Below are 25,551 nucleotides of genomic sequence, written 5' to 3'. Positions count from 1 at the left end.
CATGAATGTGCCCAGGAGCCACGTGGGAGTCTTGTGCATACAGGAACCAGACAGTTGGCACCTCCAGCCGCTGCCCTGTGGCTCAAACCACTTGGAGGCCTAGCCCAGATCTATGGCATCAGACAGGATCTTCATTTTTAACAAGCCCCCCAGGGGATTCATGTTGAGCCTTGACAGCTGGACACACACAGCTCTCAGGCGGGAAAGCCAGTGCTCCCCAGCTTTGACCTTTTAAGAACCAAGTGGGCCAGTGTTGCCTTATTCCCCCTCCTCCCATACAGAGACTTTCCTTTGAGACTTTGTAAACGAAAAGCCTAGAAGAAACTTGTCATGTTCCTGCTTAATGATGAAATCAGCATTCCCTCCATAAATAACCGGTAAACATCCAAAGAAATACAGTAAAAACCGAAGACTGCTACGAAATTCGACTTTGGTGCTGCTGCCTTAGAGCCTCACCTGGCCTGTGAGGTCCCCCAGAGCCTCCCCGGCAAGGTGTGGGGGAGACGGAAGGAGAAGCGAGAGGGCGCGAATGTGTCCTCCCCAGGACTGTGGAGGCAGGGGCTCCCCGCTGTCCTCACCCTGCAAAGCCCGGAAAATCATCTCCAACACCACAGTGGACATGGAAGCAGTTCAAAATGTTTTGATGGGAAAAGGAAGGAGTTACTACCAAATAAACATAAATTTTTCTTTTGTGAAAAATTGTAATCCAAAGGCAAGTAACTTGCTGTTGGATTTGGATCCAAGATAACACTTTTTTAATTTCTTTGCTGTTTGAGTTTGACAATTATCTTAATCTAACTGTATGTCAACTTCTTCTTGGCAAAGGAAGACCATTGTCTTCTCCCAGCTTTCCGATGATGGGGTTTGAAGAACTGGGAAAACCTACACTATCAAAATTCAAAGATGTTATTCCAGTTTTTGTGCTGGGCAATTCTCTCTTTAATTCATGTGCAAATCATCCTTAGGCTGGGTTCCTATTTTCTCTCTCTCTCTCTCTCCTCTTTCCTTCTCTTGGTGGCCAGTCCTGTTTTCGCAGCTCAGCCTGACATTAAGCAGCCTGCAATACCTGCTTACATAGGAAGGAGTACAGTAGGGGACAGATGGTGGATCACGCTTGCCAACCATTTATTCACTCAACACATATTGAGTGCCTACGATGTGCCTGGTATTGCCCTATAAGCCCTGGGGAGTAAAACACACACAGTCCCCACTCTTGCAGAGATTACAGGCAAGGAACCCTAAATGCCAACTGGCTGGGGAATGAGATGTCGAGGTCTTCAGTCACAAGTATCAGAGTGCTGTCTACCCAGGTCGCCAGCCCACTGTTTTAGGAGATGTCCGGTTAGGAGTGTTCCAGTAGCTGGACCCATGAGATGGCCCCTAGTCTAGAGCAGCTTACGAGGACTCTGACTCCCTAGAAATGTTATGGGATGTGCTTCTATCACTGTTCACACATGGAACACACCAACAGATTCAGCCCACAGTTAGGAACCCAGAAGAATGGCCCTTCACATCTTGACATCACACCAGCAAGGAGCAGGGATGTCTCTGTCCCCCATGCCTCCTCTAACTCAAAGTCAAGTTCTCAAAGCCCCAGAATCTCTCCATCATCTTCTAAAAACTCCACAGATTTGTCAATGATCTTTAAGTCATGGACCTTTTTCAAGATCAGGTTAATGCTTCAGTCACATACTAGACACAGCTTTCTACCTCCTTTTCTCCCAACCAGAAATAACACAAGATTGTACTGAAAGATGAACCTAACCACACCATTAAACTTGGTGCAAATCCTTGCTTTGGCATTTGCCAGATGGGTGGCTCAAGAAAAGTCACTTAACCTCTCTGAGACTCCGTATCTTAGCCCCACCCCCAAGGATGGCCATACCTTCCTGGGCTATAATAATATTAACATTAACAGTAAGAAAAGTTGGGGTCTGGCACAGTGTCTGGGCACCGAAGGCCTCAATCAAACGTGGCTGCTCTTCCTGCAGCATGGACATGAACAGTGCCGAGGACATGATGTGGGTCTGAGGACTCCCCACCCCCTTATGCCCAACCTGTGGGCAGCGAGTTGCAGGCGGGGGGAAGAGTGTCAGACAGGATGTCAACAACTGCCACTCATCCCTCGGCCATTCTGCGAGCGAACAATGGCCCAGGCAGTCACTTCTGAACCTTGTAATGTGAAGGAGGGAAAAACAAGACTCGTGATAAAGAAGTTTTCCAGGCAAGAGCAGAAAGTAAAGCCTGTTTCTTAATTGAACTATTGACTTGTCCTCCCTAGTGGGCCTCTCCTGTACAAGAGGGGAAACACTTACAAATGGACCCTGGAGGCAGTCAGTAGACAGGCAGCTGCTCCACTCCTGGCAGGGGGGAGGTGCATCAGATTTACCCTTAGCCCTGGGGCAAGGGGTAAGATGAGGCTACAGAGAGAGCAGGATGATGAATGATCTCTGTGACCCAGAAGTCAGGGACCTGCCCCTGCACAGCCTTTTCCTGAGATGGGTCATTGGCCACCCCCAAAGACAAGAGTAACAATTTTCATAGAAATAATGAGTTATGACATTTGGAGCCATCTTGTGCCATGCCCTTGACTTAGTGCTTTCGAACATTGCTCACTTACTCTTCATAAGAGCACTGGGAGATAGAAATTGCTATTATTCCCATTTTAGAGATGGGGACACTGAGACTACAAGGCAAAGATGTCTCTTGCCTAAGCCATCACAACTCCAGGTGCCAGGGAATGTCTACCATCCCACGTGCTCCTCAGCAGGTACTCGGGGACTTTAAGGAAAAATCATGCAAATGCACGCACGCACACACAGCGCCCACCAGGGTAATGGCATCTGCAATTATTTTAGTAAGAGATATCATTTCCCACAATTAGAAACACAGCCTTACTCTTGGGAAAGGCAACATGGTGAAGCCTGAGATCGATTCTTGCAGAGAGCAGTTTGATGTTTGCTGTGAAGGAGCGAAGTGAAGATACGAGACCCTTGAAGCCCCCAGGAGTTGCTCCCGCCTACCCCCTCCTCCCTGACCCCTCAGAGAAGCAGGTACCCCCCGCAGCAAAGCCACCTGCCACTCACCTGCTTGGGGAGAACCACGGCCAGGTGGCCAGCCCTGGACCAGGTGAGGAATGGCTCGCAGAGCCCCTGCCCCATTCTGGGGACGCTCTCTCTTCTGTGCAGCTTCTCATCACAAAGGATGAGAAGGTGGGTTTAGTGAGGGTGACTGCCACCTGGGGCCGAGACACAGGCAGAGCCTGGCTCTGGTCCTCACACCCTTCCAACTCTGTGGGCACAGATTCTGGAGGGGCAGCCAGGGCTGGATTTCCTCTCTCCCTTACTGGCACAGTGACCTCGGGCAAGGCACTTCCCTTCCTGGGCCTTGGTTTCCTTACCCTGCCAAGGAATGCCAACAAGACCCCCTTCCTGGTTGTACTGGGCTGGTGCGGATACTGAACAGGGTACTGTGTGAAGCACCCCCTGGGAGGGCACAGGCCTATGTTGTTGCCCTGCAGGGGAAAGCCTAAAATTACAGCCCAATATTGTGTCCTGCCCTGACACCTGAAACTGGACTGACTTCAAACAGCCTGACCACAAGCTCCCTGCCCCACTCCACTCCCACAGGAAACATCCCCCCACCAAACAAGCCTCCTTATCAAGGGACCAGGTGCGATTTCTGTTTATCCTTCCTTGAGCATTGGGTTTCAGTCCCCTCCCAGCCCAGAAACAGGCCAGTCACGTCCTTCCACAGGAACCAAGGACACCCCAGCCTCTTACTACACAGCCGACCTCCCACAGGCCCTGTCGATTCACTCTGCCCTGCTCCTAGCTCTGCACGGCAGGCAATGTCCTCCTCCCCTGCTGTGAGCCTCTGTGACCAATAAACTGCACTCCATCTCTCTGTCTCATCTTAGGTGTCATATATGGCCACCCCTATAACCCCAGGGTAGGAATCCCTCCTCTCCAAAGGGGTGAAGATGGGGTATCAGAGCATTTACCTCTTGGCTAAGCCCTCCTGAACACAATGGGATGGGACCGTGGTGGAAATATGTGGGCCAAGCCTGGAGATGTCATCAATCTACCCAGCTCCAGGAAGGAAGAAATAGGACCAAGAGGAGGCAGCATGGATCAAATGTAGCCACGTACCCAAAGACTACCAGCTCTCCTTCAGCTTTTAGAAACATGGCCCTATCCTGCCTCCCCTACCTGTGGGCCCCAGTACTGGGACCACAGACACCTGTGTGCCTCTGACACATGCTACAGGAAATACACGGCACCTCCACGGAGCATCCTTCCCAAACATGTATATTCTGAACCTAATCAAGTCTTTGGCTCCAACTTCCAGCTTATAGGAAACACAGGGGCAGAGAAACAAGTCAAATGCCCTCAAGCAAATAATTAGATAAGTCCAGGAATAAAGCCAGAGAGAACGTTTCAGATTACAAGAATCTGAAGAGACAAAACAACCAAACATAACACACATTTGAATGGATCTTGGGTCAAAAAAATTTAAAAAGCTGTTAAAAAGAAACCCTGAGGATGACTAGGGCAACACAGGGACTGTAACAAACCAGGTATCCGGTGATCGTAAGGAAATGTTCCCAATTTCCTTTATTTTAGTGTGGTAAGGACATAGGTAGATGAATGCCTTATTTTTAGATGTATTTCGGGAGCTCAGGATAATCATCTGTCTTCTCAAATAGTTCAGAAAATCATACATAAACCACACAAACACAGAAATAAAGCAAATAGGGTAAAATGGTCATTGCTACATCTAGGTGGAGTGGATGGGGGGGTCATTTCACGGTTTCAGCTTTTCTGTATATTTGAAATTGTCCAGGATGAGAGGCTGGCATAGAGAGGTCCAGGAGCAGGAACCCCCAACGTGGAGGGAAATAGGGGAGAAGGTAACATAGCAGTGAAAATACAGTGTCGGCAGAGCTGTGGAGTTGAGAAGCCTGGGTCCTACCTTTGCCGCTTACAACCTGTGTGACCCTGGGCAACTTACACCTCCTCTCTGAGGCCTGGGTGCCTCCTCCGGAAGCGGAGAGGACCACACCACCCGCCTTCAGGGCCGCGGAGATGCCCTCTGCCCCAGATCATCTCCTGCCACAGCAGCATGTTCACCCCACCGCACAGAACGGGCAGGACACACCCAAACCCGCTGGCAACGGGGCACGGGCACACATGGAAGTACACTCTGCAGAAGCACAACGCTCAAAACTGCGTGCACCACCCCAGAGGTCCAAACATTTCATCCAAGTTTCTGAACATTCCTGCTGAGGATGCCCTTCCCTCTGGAAGTCAACAGAAGTCAGAAAACATCTCAATTGTCTCAACTCAAACAGAAAATCCTGGTCTGCGTAAACGCAGCCTGCGAAAGCCAATACCTCAGGTCCAGCTGGGGCTTCATGACCTGGGGCAAGCGGCTGAAGCCCCCTCCCCATCCATAAAATGGGCAGAAGTGTAGTGAGAATTTGGGATCACAGCTGGGGTTCATGAGACGCTCTCAGCTGGCATTAACATTATTAATCACTGAAAAACTCCAGATTTTTTTTTTTAAAAAAAACCCATGCCTAAAAATGTGCAAACCACAGAAGAACATGTGGACCTTCTCTGGATCTTTATTCAAAGACATCAGGTGTTAATTTGATCAGAGTTTACAAATGGTATTGTGCTCTTGGGGGGCTGGTTCAGGGTTTTTTTGTTTTGTTGGTTTTTTTTTTTAAGTTCTCATTGGTTAAGGTTTTGAAGTGTTGGCATACGAAATGATGTCATGTCTGGGCTTTGTTTTGGAATATCCCACCAAAAAAGGGGAAGGTGGAACAGGTGAAATCAGAGTGGGGTAACTGGTGGGGGGTATTTGACAATTTCCACCACAAAAAGTGTTTTTTTTAAATGATTTTGCTAAAAAAATAAAATAATAAAATATGATTTTGCTCATTGAATCAAAAGATACTTACAAAATTAAGTGTTTTATCAGCCAAAGCAACTGATGCTCTTGGAAAGTATCATTTCAGTCAAGTGCAACAATGGAAAGAATAATGAAAAGTCAGCAAGAAGAGAGATGAGGGAAAAGGTCAGGTCCTTCACAAAAGGAGTTTCCTTCCAAAACCTAGGCATCTAGACCTACCTGAAAACCTCAGGTTAAGGTGTCCCAGAGCCCTCTCCCTGGCTCAGAGGCTGCCCAGACTGGATGCCTCGAAAGCAGGAGCTTAATAACTAGGGTGGTGACAGGCTAGTGACAGTGAGTCATGGGTGATGGGTGACTATGGTAGAGCCAGGTCGCTCAGCTTGCAACTCCAGGAAACATGTGGAATCTGCCTCCCTCTGGCTGCAGGGCTTCGTGGAGCTCAGAACCCAGCCCACCTCACCCTCCCCTGGCAAAGCTCTCCCCTTGGGCCAGACACATCTCCTAGCAGAAAATGTTGCTGCAGGGACCCCCACACTGCATCTGAGCCATAAGCAAACAAGAGCCACTCCAAAGAAAAAGAAAAAACTAGTAAAAGAAGAGGGAGGAGAGTATGTATTTCTTTGCTCAGAGACCTCAGTCTCCAATTAAGCTTTGACTCTAGAATGCCCACTGAAGCATTCACTCCTGGATTAAGTAAATCTTTAGGAATTGAGCCAGAGCTTAAAGCACTCTGGAGCACTCTCCATACCCACGCCCGCACCAGGCCACATAAGGATCCCAGGACACACTGAGCAGAGTTCTGGGGCAGAACAGAATGCCACTCAGGACAAAACACGGTGAAGACAGAACTTAATTTCAAGGAGCTTCTGAGCTGTAATTTTAATTAAAACGCATCAGCCAGAGAGCACTTGTTCCAAACAGGGGCCCTCGAAGTGCCTTTGAGATCTTCCTCCCTTACCACCTCATCTGAATTCCCCTCGTGTCAGCAGCGGTGCAGGGTGGCAGGAAACCTTTCTTACCCGAGTGCTCGGCAGGTATTAGCAAAGCTCTGACCTGAACAAAGCCCCTGACCATTTTCTCCATGACCTGTTTTTCCATGTTCTAGAATGTTCTTCAGTTGGGCTGGTAGGTGAGAGGAGGCACATTCGTGAGCTGGAACAGCCACAAACTGGAAGGCTAAGGGATGAGGACAGCCATGATCTGATGGGAGGTTGACGGCCTGGGGCCAGGTCAGGGTGGAGAACATGTGGGTGTGAGACAAGATGCTGGGGTACACGTTCCCTTGGCATGACAACCTACTCATGCAGGTTGAGATCTGGGGAAGGCACACAATCCCCCTCCACCCTGAGGAATGGCCAGGCCTGTGATTTTTAAGCAGATAAAGAACCTTCATGTTTGTCCCTAAAGTCTTTTGCTGTCTGTATTATCACTGTTTTCCTGGCCACCTGCGCTGCAAACCCTCAAATCCTTAATGCAGAGTCACACTGACCCATGGGCCTGTGGACCTGGGCTTGACCTACACATATCTGTGCTGGTTTCTGTGGCCCCAACAATGGCCAGCTCCTAAGCCAAGGACCAAGCAATCGCTGCCTGTTGGTATGACTGGGCTCCATGGCTCAGATCAATCTGCTCACTCGAAATCTTCCTGACGGGAGGACCAACAATAGCTGGATCATCATCACTGCTGCAAAGATTCAGTGGCTTCGGGCTGAAAGTAAGGGTCACAGCACAACACCAGCTCCAAGAGGACACTAAGGATTCTAATCAGCTTTTGATCAGAGCCTGGCACAATGTAAGTGTTCGCTACACACCTGTTGCATCAAGACAAAACAAATCCGCGGCAGCTGTTTCAATAAAGACCCAATCTTCTGCCTCGTGGAATCTTCAAAGAGAGGCTGGCAGCTGGCTGCCCTTGGACAAAACTTGCGGCTACATTTGGGTTAGGCTTCTCAGTGTTTTTTTTAAAAATGTATAATTCATGGGGACACCTGGGTTGCTCAGTGGTTGAGCGTCTGCGTTTGGCTCAGGTCATGATCCCGGGGTCCTGGGATCAAGTCTCTCATCGGGCTCCCCGCAGGGAGCCTGCTTCTCCCTCTGCCTATGTCTCTACCTCTCTCTGTGTGTCTCTCATGAATAAATAAATAAAATCTTTTAAAAAAATGTATGATCCATGCCCAATGTTTAAAAAACCAGGAGCTCTTATAACAAAATCTGAATTTCCGGCTTCTGTTGAAGAATATGGTCTGGCAATCTCAGGCCTACATCCCTTCAGGGCAATGCACTGATGAAGGAGCTAAGAAGGAGCTGCTCCTTGGGAGCACAAAGTCCCACCCAGGGTCCAGCCACCCCCACCGTGTCTGTGAGTCCCCCAGCTCGACTATGCAATATGTCTCTGTAGGCTGACTGCTGGCTAGCTCCGGACTGGGGGCACTTAATCTCCAGGAACCCCCTAGTCTCTAGGACCCCCCACTCTATGAGGCCAGCACTCCCAGTGGACAAGTGCACCTCCCTCTATTCAAGGAGCCTGGCTTTGTGGGGTGTTCCTCTGCCAAGTGGTTTGTTAGGACTAATTGGTCCACAGCAGTTGTGCGTTTAGCTATTCCCCACCCCCAACACGACTATCAGCACCACTCTCCTGCTGAAAGACCATTTTCCAAACCTTGCTCTCTCTGTCCCAAGCGACAGCATGACCCCAGCCCCCCACACTGCTGAGAATGGGGTTTGATACGTCACAGACTGTCTGAATGGCTCCTTGGTAACACAGTAAATGGGATGCTGGCTTCAGAGACATCCAGAAGGAAAGAAGAGGAGAGAGGAAGCAGATTGAGGAAGGATGAGTCAGCCAATCACTTTCTGAGTGCTTCCTACTAGCCAGGAACCTGCTGGACACGTGTTTCACCTTCCCTCAGTCACTTCTTACAATGAAAAAGTAGGCACTACCATCCCCATTGCCCAGAGAGGGAAACTGAGGCTCAGAGAGGCTCCTTGACCTGCCCAAGTGCATTAGGCAGGACAAGCAACTAAACTAAACTGAAGCTCAAGCTCAGATCTTCTGATCATAATCTGAGCTACTTCCACTGCCCCTGTTTCTGGAAGTGTGGGCTAAAGCATCCTGAGGTAGAAGCAAAACCACGAGTGGGCTGCAGACAACTCCACTGAGTGCAGGGAGCACCAGGAGGACCCCAGTTGGCACTAGTTAGCAGCAGCCAGGACCAAGAATCAAAAGACCTGATTAGATTGTCATTGTAGGAAAATCTCTCCCTCGATGGCATTTCTTCTTTATCAGTAAAATGGAAATCTATTTATCTATTCATCCATTTGTCTGCAGTAGAGCAATTAAATGAAAAACACAGATTCTGAAACACGTCCGTGGGCTTGACCTTGGCCAAATCCCTTTACTTCTGTGAGCCTCAGTTTCTCATCTGCAAAAGGATTATCATCAATGAGATGACTGACACAGAGTAAGCAAAGCCGATAAATGCTAGGTTTTACTCCTCATTCGTTCATTCATGCAGCCACACATTCAACAATATCGATATCCTGCCTACTGAGTAGGTTTTGTGACCCATTCAAAAGGGGCTAGTGTTGACCCTGGGCTCCTGGGCACCATCCTCCTGTTCTCTGATTCCTCCCCATGCTCAGTTTCTCTTGCTCAAGCTTCTCTCCTTCCCTCCAGCCCCTTCATGAATAATGTTGGTCCCAGGAGGGTGTCCCAGGACTTGGGATCTTCTGGAGTGGGGAACAAATATGTTCACAGGACCATGCCAGCCCAACTCTGGTCTTTCCAAATTAACATCCTGCACTCCCATGTTCACTGCAGTGTTCTCTACAATAGCCAAGATATGGGAACAACCCTAGGTGTCCAATAATGGATGGATGGATAAAGAAGATGTGAGATATATATATGTATACACACACACACACACACACAATGGAATACTACTCAGCCATAAGAAAGAAGGACATCTGTTACTTATGACAATATGGATGGACCTTAAGGGCATTATGCTAAGTGAAATAAGTCAGACACAGAAAGACAAATACTGTATGATTTCACTCATGTGGAATCTAAACAAGTCACATTCATAGAAATGGAGACTAGAATGGTGGTTACCAAGGGCTGGAGGTGGGGGGTGGGAGAAATGGGGAGATGGTCGTCAAGGGGTAGCAACTTCCAGCTATCAGATGAGTAAGTTTGAGCGAGCTAATGTACAGCATGGTGATTACAGTTAATAATACCGTATTACACACTTGAAATTTACTAATTTACTAAGATAGATCTTAAATGTTCTTACCACAAAAAAGATACACTAATTATGTGATGATGCAGGTGTTAGCTAATGCTACAGAGATAATCATTTCTCAACATACAAGTGTATCAGATCAACATACTATGTACCTTAAATTTCTACACTGTTTTATGTCAATTATATGTCAATAAAGCTAGAAAAAAAAACTGAGTATAAAGATCAAGTAATACCAGGAAAGGAGGCTAACAGTATGCTGCTAAGGAAACCAACTGTTGCTTATCTGCCTTAAATGATTCCCCAAATCCTTTAACTGGTTATTTTATAAGTGGTATCATGCATCTTCAAATGAATCAGTACCCGTGCAACTGGGTAATATTACCAAATCAGACTGAGGGGTATGGGAGGGGAGGTAGGTGAGGGGATGGCATGATGGGGGAATGGGGTGACTGGGTGATGGGCATTAAGGAGGGCATTCAATGTAATGAGCACTAGGTTCATGCAATTGATGAATCACTAAATTCTACCTCTGAAACTAATAATACCTTACATGTTCAGTAAATGAATTTAAATAAAATTTTTTTAAAAAAGAAATGCAATACACAGAAAAAAAATAAAATATCCCCTTGTAAAATACCCAAGGTGTATCTAAATCACCATATACATAATCAGCAGCAGAGATGGTACCTACTTTTCACCAGTATCCATAATTGCTTTGTTTAAAAACATAACAATAGAACTCCCTGGCTGTCTCTAAAACACAGCAAATCAGAAGCAGAAGGGTTGTTCTTGCCATTGTCAACCTGTTGGGCAGCCAGCTGGACTCGTCAGAGAGGCTTCCCCAGAATCTGCAGTCATTACTGGAAGGCCTTAATTGGCTTTCGGGATTTTGCACAGCACTGCAAACTTGGGTAATCGAGTTTGGGGAAAAGTGTAATCATGCTGATTTATCCACAATTATCTCCCCCTATTATCCTCCTTGTTACCCCATTCTGCAATTACTTGCATGGAAAATTTTTATGTAATAGAGACATGCAGAGGAAAGCAGCAGATCCCCTGAATCCTACAGCAAACAAGAGGCTCGGCTCTTCCCAAAGAGCCTGGGCTCCTACAGGAGATGGCCCCCTGCAGGCTCATCTCAAGACGGGTAGTGTAAAGGAGGTGCAAATGCCCAGTGAGACTCTGCTCCAAAGCTAGTGCTCCTCGAATGCTACACTCACTTGGAAACTCACAATTATCACACTGCAGGTGAGGATCCACTCCCTGTCAGGCCAACGAGTAGACACGGCTGACCACCGGCAAGTGAGTGCTTTCCAAAGCAAGACAAAAAGCAACAGCAAAAAGCTTATCCACTGATGGTTGTTACTGGCACTGACACTTGAATTCCCATGCCCGTGCCTATATCAATAGTAATTTAAAACAATATCATAATACCTGGCATTCTTGAGTCACACATTGCTACATGTACTACGTATCTCTTCAACCTCACAAAACTAATATTCCCTCCATTTTACAGATGGTCCAACTGAGGCTCTCAGAGGACACACAGTATCCAGGCAGCCAGATCTCAGAGCCACGTCTTCGTGCCTTCAGAGCCTGTGCTCATACTCAGTAGGTGGTCCTGCCTCATCAAGAGGAAGGTAGAGACAGAGGGATCTATGTTCACTTTGAAGGATCCCCTGATCTTTTTAAAGGAGGATTTGGGAATCAGTGAGAAAACTTTAAAGAAATTGAAAGATAGCCACTCGCTTTTGGAAGCTGGGACCATCTTGATTGGAGGCTGTTGGCAGTGCCTATAGGGAATTTTGCACATGGAGGCCCTGCCCTCAGCTGGGCACCAGAATGCCTCCTGACCTTTCGGGTGGCACCTGTGTCTGTAAGCCTCAGTTTCTCCATTTGTGAAATGCTTGGGTGGCCTCTAAGCAATACCATTTAATGACTTCTAGGGTTTGAAGGGCTTATTTATTTTTTAAGATTATTTATTTATTCAAGAGAGACACAGAGAGAGGCAGAGACATAGGCAGAGGGAAAAGCAGGCTCCCTGCCGGGAGTCTGATGTGGGACTCAATCCTGGACCTGCAGGGAGCCCGATGTGGGACTCGATCCTGGACCCCGAGATCACATCCTGAGCCAAAGGTAGACGCTCATCTGCTGAGCCACCCAGGCGTCCCAGGGAGAAGCAGACTCCCCGCTAAGCAGGAAGCCTGATGTGGGGTCGATCCCAGGACTCTGAGATCCTGACCTGAGCCGAAGGCAGATGCTTAACTGACTGAGCCACCCAGGCGCCCCTTGAAGGGCTTCTAATGCGAGAACAAAGCAGAGCAAGAAGGTCCTGGGGCATCACTTCTCAACCGCCAGCCGCACATCACATTCACTTGAGAAGCTTTTTTAAAATATCGGTGCCCTGCCCCTGCCCCAGGCCAATCAAACTCGAATCTCTGGGCATCCAGGGTGGGATACCCCTGCTCTGGAGCCGCTCTGCAAGGAAGAGAAAGGCAGGAGGCACCCAGAGGTCAACGGGACACTTCTCCTTTCACATCTTTTCTCTTTATGTGGATTTTCCCTTTGATTGGTTTTGATCTTCCCTGTTGTTGCTTCCCTGCGAATGAATCAATAATGGTCCTTTTTAAAATGTGACAGGGAGCACAGTTTCCGATACTAAAAAACATGTGCTTGTTTAGTGTTCCACCCACGAATCCTTCTATTTTATGGGGAGTCCCCTCTGAAGGCCTCGTGAGTTGTGAGCTGAGCCAGCAGAGCTCTCCCAGCGTCCTGGGCTGAGATCAGCCTGGGCCAGCAGCAGGTCCCTAAGCCTTGGGGCCCACTCCCAACGGGCAGCATCGAGAAGGGTCTGGATTTGGAAAGAGAGACGAAGAGAGACACCACTCCAGCCCTGAACTCAAAGGCACAACTCACGAGCAGGTGCAAAGAGTTTAATGTCCACTGAGCTTAAAGTGGTGCCGGGCACAAGGATCCAGAGTGCACAAGGCACAGCCCATGTCCTGAAATCCAGCTGTATTAGTTTCCTATTGCTGTTGTAACAGACTGTCACAAACTTAGTGGCTTTATACAACAACTAGCTCTAGAGGCCAAAAGTCTGATGTAGGGGGAGCCTGGGTGGCTCAGTTGGTTCAGCCTCTAACTCTTTGTTTCAGCTCAGGTCATGATCTCAGGGTTATGAGAGGGAGTCCTGGGTCCAGCTCTGGGATCAGTGCAGAGTCTACTTTAGATTCTTTCTCCCTCACCCCCCCCCAACACCACCACTCGCATGCACTCTTTCTCTCTAAAGTAAATAAATAAAATTTAAAAAAAAAAAAAAAGCCTGATGCAATGTCTCGCTGGGCTCAGATCAAAGTGCCAGCAGGGCTGCATGTCTTTCTGGAAGCTCCAGGGGAGAATCCACTTCTTACCTTTCCCAGCTTCTAGAGGTCTCCCTCATTCTTTGACTCATGATCCCCTTCCAACTTCACAGGCAGCAACAACAGGTCTGGAACTTCTGCCCCACATCTCTCTGGCCCCAGCTTCCACCTCCTCCTCTTCCACTTTCAAAGACCCGTGTGATTAGACTGATCACACCTGGTTATCCAGGATAACCTCCCCATCTCCAGGTGAGCCGATGAGCAACCTTAGTTACTTCTGCAACCTGAAATCCCTTTGCCACATAAGGTAACACATCCGCAGATGCCAGGGGCTAGGAGGTGGATGTCCCTGCGGGATACTCTGCCACACGCTGGCCACTTACGGTGACCGGCTGTGATGACGTACTGCTGGGGGAAGGGAAAATCCTCGGCTCTCCTATTTTGTTGTTGTTGTTGTTTACATTATGTGCAAACATTCATAGGAAAAGAAGAGAGATGGGGAGACAATCCCCAAAGTGTCAACACTGGTGCCATCTGTTCAGTCACCATGGCGTCACACTTGTACACTTTCCTGTGCGACACTTACTACCATACAGATACCAGCCGACCGCTGGGGAGCCCGCCAGGCTGGAAGCTGTGTGAGCACAGAGCTCATGTCTGTCTTTCTCCCTCCACCCCAGACTGACAGTGATGACCACAGCGGACACTGATGGAGGACTCGGTGCGTCAGCTCATCCCGAGTATTTTACGTGCATTAACCTCGTCAGTCCTCACAAGGCCCCACACAGGGCCTTATTTTAAGCTCCACTGTTTGCACTTGAGCAAACTACTGCAGCCCACCTTGCTCAGAGCCACCCCAGGACCTTCGAAAAGTTGCTGGCACTTTCACCTGCTTCTGCTGATGGAGGCCAGTGCCGACTCCGTGTCTTGAGCTCAAATGAGAATTTCTGATTTATCCCATTTCGAACCTGGATGAAGATGAGGCCGAGTCCTGGCAGGAAGCACCCCCCCCCCCCGCAGGGAAGGGGGGAGCAAGGCTCTGTTCCCAGTCAGTGCCAGCAGACCCCCTGCAGGCTGGAGTCCCCTGGGCAGGGAGCAGGGGTGCAGGGAACCAGGACAGCCAGGACAGGGATGGGGACACGGACAGTGATGGGGAACAGCTGCACCTGCCTCACTGTCCTCCAATAGTGAGGACTTCGGAGCCATGTGGCTCTACACTGGAATATAACCTGCAACTTGGGAGCTGTGATCCTGGGGGTGCCAGTCACCCAGTCTGAGCCTTGCTTGGGGAGCACAGTGTCTAAGCAGTGGGGACCAGACGACGTGAGGATGGTCACTGGCCCCACAGCCTGGAATCCACGGCCTGGCCAATCCACATCGCTACCGTTCCTGTGATTTTCTCACTTGGTTCCAGCCACACGGGCTTCCCCGAGGGTCCCTGAACTAGCCAAGCACATTCCCATATCGGGATGTTGTCCTGCCATTCCTTCTACCTGGAATGTTCCTCTCAGACACCTGCAAGGCTCGCTCTTCACGTGCTTCAAGTCTCCACTCACATAGCACCTTGTCAGACAGGTGTTCTCGACCATTTCCACATAAGACATAGCAACATCCCATTGTAAACCAAGTCCTCCTTCTTCTCTTCAGCTGCATCTTTTTGGATTGTTCATCACCATCCAACAGACTATATTTTTATTTGTGCGCTTATTTACTTTCCCACCCAGACTGACATACAAGCTTGATGGAGGCAAAGACTTTACCAGTCTTATCGCTGCTATGTCTCCAGGGTCCAGAGTTCTGCCTGAAGTCTAACAGAGGTTCAAAAGAATTTGCTGAGGAATGATGTTCCCTTTCCATAATTTCAGAAAAAAAAAGATATATTTACTGATATCCCTTCCAACAAATGGTCTGTAATCATATTTCTGGCTACAAGAGAGAGTTGTGGGAAGTGAGTTAGGGGTCATTCACTCACACTCTCTCTCTCTCTCTCTCTCTCTCTCTCTCTCTCTCTCTGTCTCTCCCCCCCCCCCCCCCACACACACACCAGACAACCAGGTTGTATAAGCACAGCCAGGATGACAAAGGGCAGAGAGGCCTGGATACAGCCCCAACCCAGGCTGCGTGAGGCCAGGAGAGTTTGACGATTTGATTCTGTCCCTTCCCTCACTCCGACATCTATAAGGCAGAAAAGCTCCCCAAGCTCCATGGGTGTGGGCATTTGAAGTCAGTTGGTTTTCGTGGAAATGCTCAGCTCATCCAGACAACAGATTTCTAACAACCGTGACCACAGGCAACACAGCTGAGAACCTGAGAGCAGATGGGAACATTAGCTGCCTTTTGTCAAGTGGGCCCCTGGGTCAAGTGCTCTACAGAACTGAAGACTAAGTCTACATTTCACAGCTGAGGTGCAGAGAGCTTAAGTGATTGGATGTGGGTCCTATAGCCAGTTAAGCAGCAGCAGGGACTCAAACCCAGGGCTGTCTGACTTCCAGCCTGTGAGCTCTTCCCCTCACCCCACACTACCTCGAGGCCTGCAGAGGACCAGTGTATGCGTGTTAATGCAGATGAGCTAGGCCACTTGCCAACCAGGGAGAAGAAGGGACCCCACCACCAGAGTCCCAGGTACACTGAGGGATTGATCGGTCAGCTCCCTCCCCAAAAACAGACATAGGAGGCAGACAGGGCCTCTACAACGCAGGCACAAAGTTCCCAGCCACTGACTTCCTATACTTACAGACACCACAATAGCTGCTGCTAAACACCAAGACAGCAGAGTATAACCTTGGTGGTCCCTAGAGTAGGAACAGACTTTAGTTATCAGATGCTTACTGGCTGGCTTGGAAGAAGTCTGTGTTGTCTGTCCCACACAGATAGCAGGAACACTAAACCCCACTGGGAGGCGGGGGTGGGGGGGTGGTACTGGTACACAAAGTGCCTGGCAGCCAGGGAAAGCCCAGCAGGCTTTGCAGTTGATGCCCTGGCTGTTATGATCACTAACTTCCAACTCCTCCCCATCCAGCATTCACCCTTTCTAGTTAATCGGTGACTCCCACCAAGATAGCAGTCGAATATGGTTGAAGAGCTCCACTTGTAGAATGACTGGGTGGTTCAGTGGTTGAGCGTCTGTCTTCAGTTCAGGGCATGATCCCGGGGTCCTGGGATCGAGTTTTGCATTGGGCTTCCCACAAGGCACCTGCTTCTCCCTCTGCTTGTGTTTCTGCCTCTCTCTGTGTCTCTCATGAATAAATAAATAAAATCTTTTAAAAAAAATCTCCACTTGTTTTAAAGCTCTTTCATTCAAGGAACTGCATCATCCTTTCCTCCTGACATCCCCTATGCTGCCTTGGAACCCCCAGGACAGTCTATGCCCTCCTTTCTTGGTGGTCCATACCTGGGCATGGCCCAGCTAACCATCCACAATTCCATCACCTATTCCCGACAGCTCAGGGTCAGCAAACCTGTCTCTGGCTGGCAGCAAGAGGGGTACAAGATCCAATGGTGTGGGCCCAGAATCTTACCCGGTACTCTGAGAGTGGTCATACTGCTGATCAAGGTATCCGCTGGGCATTTATTGTGGGTCAGTCACAGGGTAACTGCTCAGAGAGGAGCATCTAATAAGGCAGACACAGGCCGTGTGAGTCCTTGGTCCAAAGCAGAAGATGGACAATCAGATAGACAACAGTCCCATGGTTTGGTGAGCACTGTAATGGGAGAGAAGGGGTGCTGTCCATCTTGCAGGCTTGGGGGAAGCCTCCCAGAGAAAGTAAGAGCTCAGTTGGGGCATGGAAACTAGTACAGGTTGAGAGAGAGTGTGGGACAGGGACGCTGAGAGAAATGCTCCAGGAAGGAAGTGCTGTGGGGCAATTTACCATCCTCTAGTTCTGGAGGTCCTACTGCTACCGATAGCATAAGGAATAATTAATTTTAAGAAACATATAAGGCATAATTGATTTTTAAAAGTAGTATCTTGGAAGCCCACAGGTCCTTACTTGGTCCTTTGTACACAAACTGCCTTTGAGCCAGGCCTCTCCCGTCACTGGCAGCTGCTGCTGGCTCTGCCGAAGTGAGCTGCAAGACTTCACATGTAATCCTGTTAGGGTTTACCTTGTTAGTTTCAGACTCATCATTCCTGCCAAGATTTTTATGAATCTTGATTCTATTATCCTACATATTAGACTTCCATCCCAGTTTTGTGTCATTCGCAAATTTGATAAGCCTGCTGTCTAGGTCTTTATCCAAGTTGCTGATAAAACCTTGGACAGAGGAGGTCAGATTCAGAGTCCTGAGGCATGGGCCTTGACAGCATCCTCCAGCTGTGCCCCGGATGCAGAGCCAAGTGCCAGCACTCTTTGGATGAGCTACTTGTTCAACCTCTAACTACTATAGTAGCCAGATGATGTGGTCTCTAGCGGTACCCAAGGGAGACACAAACTCAGTAACAAGAATTGTAATACCTCACTCATCCAAAACTTACCAACATCATCCCTCTATAAGAACCAGTGAGCAATTTTAAAAACCCTAGCATGCCCCATACTCAAGCATTTAAACACAGGAGAGCTATTTAGACCCTCAGGCTAAATCTATTCACTTTTATTTTACACACAGTTCTAATAAGACAGCTATCTCCTTTCAAGGCCCCTTGCAGAATAGCAGCTACAAATCATAGAAACACACCTTGCTTTAAGTAAACATACTGTCTATAGACAGTAAACTATAAGAAACAAACCACATTAGTTAAAAACCCCAGTTAGTGCACGAGAAAGGTGCCCCACACCTTAGCTCAACAAAAGAAATCACAGGACCACTTGAGGGCCATTGGTTACCAGCAATAAATTAAGTTACGTTTGTCATCTTTTGTTTTAGGATAAAGGTAACGACTTTTTTTTTTTTTTACAAAAATGCATAATTTGAGTTATTAACAAACACAATTTCATTCAGCAAACGTGTCCTGCACACAAAGATGCACAGGCTGGAAATGGAGGAAGGATGGAAAGGCCCTGCCGTAGAGCAGTGACCCCAACAGGCAAGATTCCTGCATTTACGGAGCTTAACATGCTGAGTAGGGACCTATAATAAACAAGGATGCCAATAAAGAATGGACCACATTATTTCAGATTAAAATAAGTACAATCAAAAACTAAAGCAGGGGATATGATAATGCAACAGAATGGAGAGTGGGACATTGAACAAAATGTTCAGTAAAGGTTTCTCCAGCAAGGGACATTTGGGCAGGGAGGTTGAGAAGAACCAGCCAGATCAGGCACTGCAAGGAGGAACATAAACTGGCACAAACCCTCTGCCCTTTGGCAGAATTAGTGGGGGAAAACCCTTGGGCCCAGGAATTCTTCATCCAGGAATTAAGTCGAAGAAAATAATCAGAGATGTGCACAGCAACACATGAGCCAGAATCTTCAACATAGTGTTGTTTCCAACAACCCAAACCCAGAGACAGCCTAGTAATGTCCAACACCAGGAAGCTGACTGTATCAAACTATTTGCCTTAATTTAATGGACTGTGTTGCAGCTGCAGGGGAGGTACCCTTTTGAGATCTTCCCTGGGATTCCTCTGACAAAAGATAGGTTAACAAGAGAAAGACAAACAGGAAGTTATTAACATGTATCCTACATGTTTACATATGAGAGATACCCAAGGAAAAATGAGTAACTCTAAGCAGTGGCTTAGAACTCCAGCTTGTACAGCATCCTCAGTAAAGAACAATAAATTTGTGGAGAAACCAAAGGACAAAGGAAAAGAGTTCTAGCACTTCCAAGAGTGGCAAACTGTGCGAGGGTCAATATATGAGAGGAAACTAATGATATATAAAAGCGAATTGGTGAAGTTTGTAATATGGATTCCTCCAGTGCTATATCCAGACTGAGAAGGTCCGAAGTTATCTCCAGTGACCAATTTCTGTCCTCCCTGGTACAGAGGAGACGGGGGATGCTCTTGAAAATTTAAGCAAAGCGGGGGAAGGCAGAGAGCCTTCCTCTGCCTCATCTCAACTGTCTTCAACTCAAAATAATCCTTATGCCAAAGTGGCATATTTTGCAGAGTCTATTCTGCCAACCTTCACAGCTTTTACAAAAGCAAGTTAGGGATGAATATTTATTGGCACAGGGAGATACTGAGGGTGTAATGCCAAATGGAAAAGGCAGGCTACAAAACTGTATTTCAGATAAGGCATAACTTTTGTGCAGAGAAGTATTACGTGTTATGGCAGAAGAGGAGAAAAAAAAGAAAACAAACAAAAATGTTAACTGTGGTTTTCTTTGGCTAGTAGGATCATAAATAATTTCACTTTCTTCCCATGTTTCTCTCTGTATTTAGAAGTTTCCTGCCCTGAGCCTACATTTGTTTTATAATCTTAAAACATAAGTAAACATTAAAAAAAGAAAAAATTCTAGCAGAGATAGCTTTCTCAAAAGCTATGGTTCTGGAAGAGGTAAACTTTGGCTCAGAGGTCACATAGCCATGCAAAACAGCCCATGCCTTAGGAAGAGGTGGGAAGCGACTAAGTGTGGGGTCTATGCCTGGGGAAATGAGCCTGACCCCACAGAAGATCCCCCCCCCACAAGAAGGTCATGGACAGTCCACTCTGGACATGGGCCCTGAAGGGAACAGAGATCTAGGAGACCACGGTGTGTACTGAGATATTTAATCAAACACACACATGACCACACTAACACACTGTCACCTTTGCCACTTCCCTGCTTAGTGCTAGCCTGCACAGCCTCTAAATGACAGAGCCCAATGGAAATGGTCAGGAATCACCTTTCCCGGGTACCTGACAGAGCCACGAATCCAAAGGGCATCTCAATGCAGCACCTGGACTTTTCCTCATTGCATTTCTTCCTGGGAAGGAAAAGTTGTCCAACTTGAGTGACCCATGGCCTCCTATGACTTCTCTGAGATTCTCTGTACTTCTAAAGGGCAAGCCTTGACCTCTGTCTTCCTGTATGCAGGCCCAAGTGATCCCAACTGGAAGAGTTCCTTCCTACCATAGACGCAGTGTCAGCTGTAGTGAGGTGACTTCAGCAAAAGCTCAATATTTCCCAAGTATCTACTATGTGCCAGACATACCAGGGATGTGAGGGACAGTGGTGAACACAAAAGTGAAAGCCCTCCTCTCAAGAAGCTCACAGTGGAGGCAGTAAATGCTTCCATAAGCCAAAGCCACACAGAGAAATTAGACCTGGACTCATTTATGTCTGATAGTGATTTGTACTTAGGACTTGACTCCATTCGGGGTGAACCTGGCTCACTCCAGAATGAGACTTGCTTTCTGATTTCCCACTGTAGGTAGGGGCTCATGATTTCCAACACAGCCGTCAGGAAAACCCAGCCAGAGTGGTTTTTTAAAACACCTCAGAAACAAACAAACTGACAATGGGAACGCTTCCTTCTGGAATACAACCTTCACAAAGTTCTGTTCTCTTCTTTTTTCCAAACTTGAAATAATTAAACTTAATCCAAAAAGTAGTCCGCCTACCTTTAGAGTCTCTGAAAGGGAAAAAGAAAGCCCTCAGGCAGTGATTCTAAGTGCTGACAAAGCAGCAGCGAAATTTCTTAAAACACTGTTCTCCTGGATGAATTCAAAGCAGGCAGTTCACGTTCTTGAGAGGAAAATGAAAACCATGATTCACATTTTAGGCATAAAGTACACAGATAATTAATCAAGCTTCATCCAAGGCTCTTGATGCTTTTTGTGTTGGCTATTCTAATGCAGCACTGTTTTCCAACATTGCCTGCTGACATCCAGAGAGAAGTTCTACTGGTTCAAGAAAGAAACAATTATGGCAAACTAAAACAAGTTTACCTTATAAACATGTGGATCTCACAGGCAAGATGAGATCAAGGTAACAAGAAAACCATTGGGATGAAATGTGCCAAAAAAAAAAAAAATACTTTTTGCTCTGAAAATGGAACAAGAAGGGTAGGGAAATTTCTAGATGAAGACCAGCCATTATGACGATGATGGCTTACGCTGACAGCATGCTCCCTGCCTGCCAGGCACCACCCTGCCAGAATTTATTCCCTGACAGTTTCCAGTAGGTACTATTTTTATCCCCACTTTGCAGATTTGTAAACTGAGAAAGGAGAGGTTCAAGTAATCCAGAGGTAGAGGCAGCATCTGATGCCAGGCAGTCTGGATCCAGATCCTGAGATCCCTGGCATGAGGCTCAACTGCTTCTGACCATGGGTTTGTTATGACCAAGATCCATGACAGGTGCAGCACACAGGAGGCCAGTGTGCAGGTGGCTGCAGGCAAAGCTATCGTCTTACCCAGACCCAGCAAGAGAGCAATGGAAACAAAGAACTACCAGAACCGGGAAAGCCTGAACTCCCATTTCACCTGTGCCACCTATTGGCAAATGACCACAGACAGATCACAGACCCTGCCCTGCAGTTCCCCACCCAAAAAGTGAGAGTTAGTAGCATTCATTTCATGCTGGTGTTGTAAGGACTAGATGAACTAATTCCAGGCAAAGCATAATAAGAACCTCACCTGGATGCACTATGAGAATTTAGGATTGTTAGTATTGTATTTCCACAAAGTAATAAAACTGTACTTCTTTTAAATATCCTAAATTTTGACTCTTCTGCTAATTTACATAGAGAACTCTCCAGGTCATCCAAAACAGTGATGTGGAACAATAATAGGTAGACTATATTTTGCAAAACCGATTTGACAATGAAAAATGTAGTCAGTGAAATTATTAGACTGTGCTGTTCTCAGGTTAGCTCTGTTGAATTTTTTTTTTGCGAAAGTAAATATACTTTCTGATGTCGAATAATATATTTTGTAATATATTCATTAATGAGGTCACTCTGATTTTAGGCATGAATTTTTCACTTTTTACATTTTCTTAAAATGAATTAAATGTGCTTATGAAAAAAAAGAACCTCACCTGGTACAGAGTAAGCATCCAAAAAGAAAGAAGCTATTACTCCTGGAAAAGCATTTCTAAGGGTAGACCCCAAGGCTAGAGAGCCAGCAGCAAAGTGTGCACAGAGGAGGGCACAGCTGGCCTGAGGCAAAGCTGCTCCCAGACGTCCTCACTCCATTTTGTGTCACATCTCTGAGCACTGCCACTCTACTGTACCCTCGTAACTGCTGGCAAGTCATCCTGCACTGCCAATTCTCCATGCCAGAAAGACTGGCCCTGCTGCACCCTGCTCTCCAAAGACCCTGCCATCCACTGGTGACATGACCTGGGCTAGTGAGGCAGGCATGTGCCCTTCATCTCATGTTTCTGGGCCTGGCCCAGTATGGGACACAATCAATTAGGACACAATCAATCAAAACATATCTATGGCTGCAGAAGTGAAGAAATGGGGGGTGATTTTACACCATCTTAAGTAAGGGGACTAGAGTCTCCACCCCTATGTAATCCACTTCTGCTCCCAAGACAAAGGAATAGGACCAAGAAAGTGATGTGTCACCATCTGCAGACACTATATCCAGAGTGTAGGTATTCTCAATGTGATGAGTGGTGCCCTCCAGCTTTTAAAGCTGGGCTTTATTTTTTTTAAAAAAAACTTCAGAAACAGCCACCTCTGAACTTTAGGTTCACTCCTTTTTCTAATACTTAAAATAAAGTCATAGGAGATTTCAGGTCAGAGAGACCACGGGGAAAGGACAGACTTGAAGGCATGAGCCCATCACCATGGGCTCTGGGCCCGTGGACACATCTCCCCCATATGTACCACAGAAGTGTAATAAATTCATGAAGGGGGACTGTCAGGACTTCCTTTCTTCCAGCTTTACTGAGATCTAATTGACACTGTGTATGCTTAAGGTACACGATGTGTTGGTTTGATACACTTATATTCTGCAAAATGATTACTGCTATAGCATTAATTAACACCTCCATCATGGCACTGAACCATCATTTCTTTTTTGTGATGAGAAGATTTAAGATTTACTCACTTAGCTACTTTCAAATACATAATACAGTATTGTTAATTATAAGCACTGTGCCGTACATTGGATTTCTAGAACTCATTCATCTGATACCTGGACTTGGTAGAGAAAATGAGGAGACATCAGCCAAAGGTCTTCCTTTTGAGCAAGAATTTGTCTGGATAAAAAGCAGCTCTCCTCACCAGCTGCCCTACAGAGGCTGTTTAGAAAAACATCTGCATTCAAATGATTCCAACAGGATGGGGAACAGACAAGCCCAAATGTGCAAAACTGATGCCTCAGGAGGAGCAAAGGAAGTCACCTGCCACAGAGCCTGTGGGGCCAGGAGTCAAGAGACTGAGGTTCTAGGCTCAGTTCTGCCCCTGAACAATAAGGAAGATCTGAGTAAGGCCCTCTGGGAGACAACACAGGGAAAGATAGATGAGACAATGCCTAGAGCCAGGTCAGGTCAGATACTGGGCATAATATAATTCATTCAGTGTGCCTTCTGGTAAAATGTCAATGTTCCATTTGCTCAGTATGTATCAATCCCCTTCATGACCACGATTTCACTGGGGTTGTCAGGGTCATTCCATTATCAGAAAGCTACACTACCAATCCCTTCCCTTCCCATCCATACCCAAATCTGCTACGAATAATTCCAACTCATAAAATACTCAATTTAAATTTTTCACAGAAAGCACTTTCATCTCACTTATTAACAGTGTGACACTGGACATGTTCTTTAACATCTCTAAGCCTTGGTTTTCTCACCTAAAAATATGAGGAATTATAAATTTCTATCTCACAGGGCTGTGTGAAGGCTTAAGGAATAAAGTGCCATACCACACTGCCTGGCATACACTAAGTGCTCAATAAACATTAGCTGTCATCATCATCATCATCATCATCATCATAACCATATCCAAACCACCCCAGTTTGCTACTTTCATCAAACAGTAAGAGGACCTTTTGTGTTAGGGGAAAAAAATCAAAGCAAGGCATCTATGTTTCGTGTTATTTTTCACGACTAAGTGTTCATATTTTTAAAGTCCAGTTTAAAGGGGTGGTAGAGAGGGAGGTGGGCAGGGGGTGGGGGTGACTGGGTGACAGACACTGAGAGGGGCACTTGATGGGATGAGCACTGGGTGTTATTCCATATGTTGGCAAATTAAACACCAATAAAAAATAAATAAAAAAAATAAAGTCCAGTTTAATACATTCTCATTACATGACTGAAAATCTTTTCATTGGTCCACAAAACTAAATTAAAGAACAACACATTAAGGAACCAAGTATTTCCATCATTAAATCAAAAGATAAATGTGGGTCTTCCAAAGAACTCTATCATCAGCATTATATATATTCATTCAGGGCTGATATGTTCAGGCGAAATAACCCAGAAAAGCAAAATCTGAGCCAAGTCTTGGAAAATAGGTAGGATTTTAGATAGGCAAAAAAAGAAGCCACCTGAATGATGATTCGGAAAACCACAAAAATATTCATGGGTAAAAGTGAGAGTCAATGGATTTTTTAAAATATAGTTCTACATATTAAAAAACATAAACATTGTGTCTAAGAAAAATTTGCAAAAATTTTTTAGAGACATCTGGTTCAAGATGGCTGATTGAACCCATTCATTTTGTATCTCTTCCCTCTCAAAAAATCACCATTGAAAAGAAAGAAAACATAAGAAATCTATAGCCAGGCTGATAAGCCTTAAAGGGTACCAATTAGAAAGTAGGTTGGGGGGTAACTATGAAAAACTAGAAAGCAGATAGAAATAAAATACTAAATAATGCAACAAAGGTGAAACCTCCCTGAAAAGGAGTTTAGTCAAGGAAGAGACCCAAAATTCTGTGTACAAATTCCTTTCAAATTATTGGCTACCTCAGACTTGCAATGTGCAGGACAAGACTCCAAGGACCCCACTGGAAAGCAACAGCTATAGTCTAAAAGTGAAGCAGAAATTTCAGCAGCTAGCCACTGCCAGGAGACAGTTTGGACTTGAAGTTTTTCCAAGTTAGACTTTCTACTGAAACCTCAGAAGACTCAAACCACGGTAATAAAAAGCACATCCCAGAACTAAAAGATGCACCCTAGAAGCAAAGGCAAGATTAA

General features: G+C 46.5%; 1 protein-coding gene across 5 annotated transcripts in view; it reads right to left on the bottom strand.

Annotated features, from left to right (window-relative positions):
* The window catches only part of PLPP4 (phospholipid phosphatase 4), a 119,271-nt gene that overhangs the window by 76,834 nt on the left and 16,886 nt on the right, over window positions 1–25,551 (bottom strand). The window contains exon 1 of one of the 5 annotated variants that reach the window (XM_072740238.1): window positions 17,044–17,108. The exons of the other annotated variants lie outside the window; for them this stretch is intronic. Within the exon in view, the coding sequence (XP_072596339.1) occupies window positions 17,044–17,093 (50 nt within the window). The 5' untranslated portion in view covers window positions 17,094–17,108. Of the gene's footprint in view, window positions 1–17,043; window positions 17,109–25,551 lie in introns of those variants that run through there. 5 annotated transcript variants of the gene reach the window in all.

This window comes from Vulpes vulpes, chromosome 15 (genome assembly GCF_048418805.1).
Source record: "Vulpes vulpes isolate BD-2025 chromosome 15, VulVul3, whole genome shotgun sequence".
NCBI lineage: Eukaryota > Metazoa > Chordata > Mammalia > Carnivora > Canidae > Vulpes > Vulpes vulpes.
The sequence above is the reverse complement of the archived record's forward strand: the minus strand, read 5'-3'. Positions and strand labels throughout refer to the sequence as shown.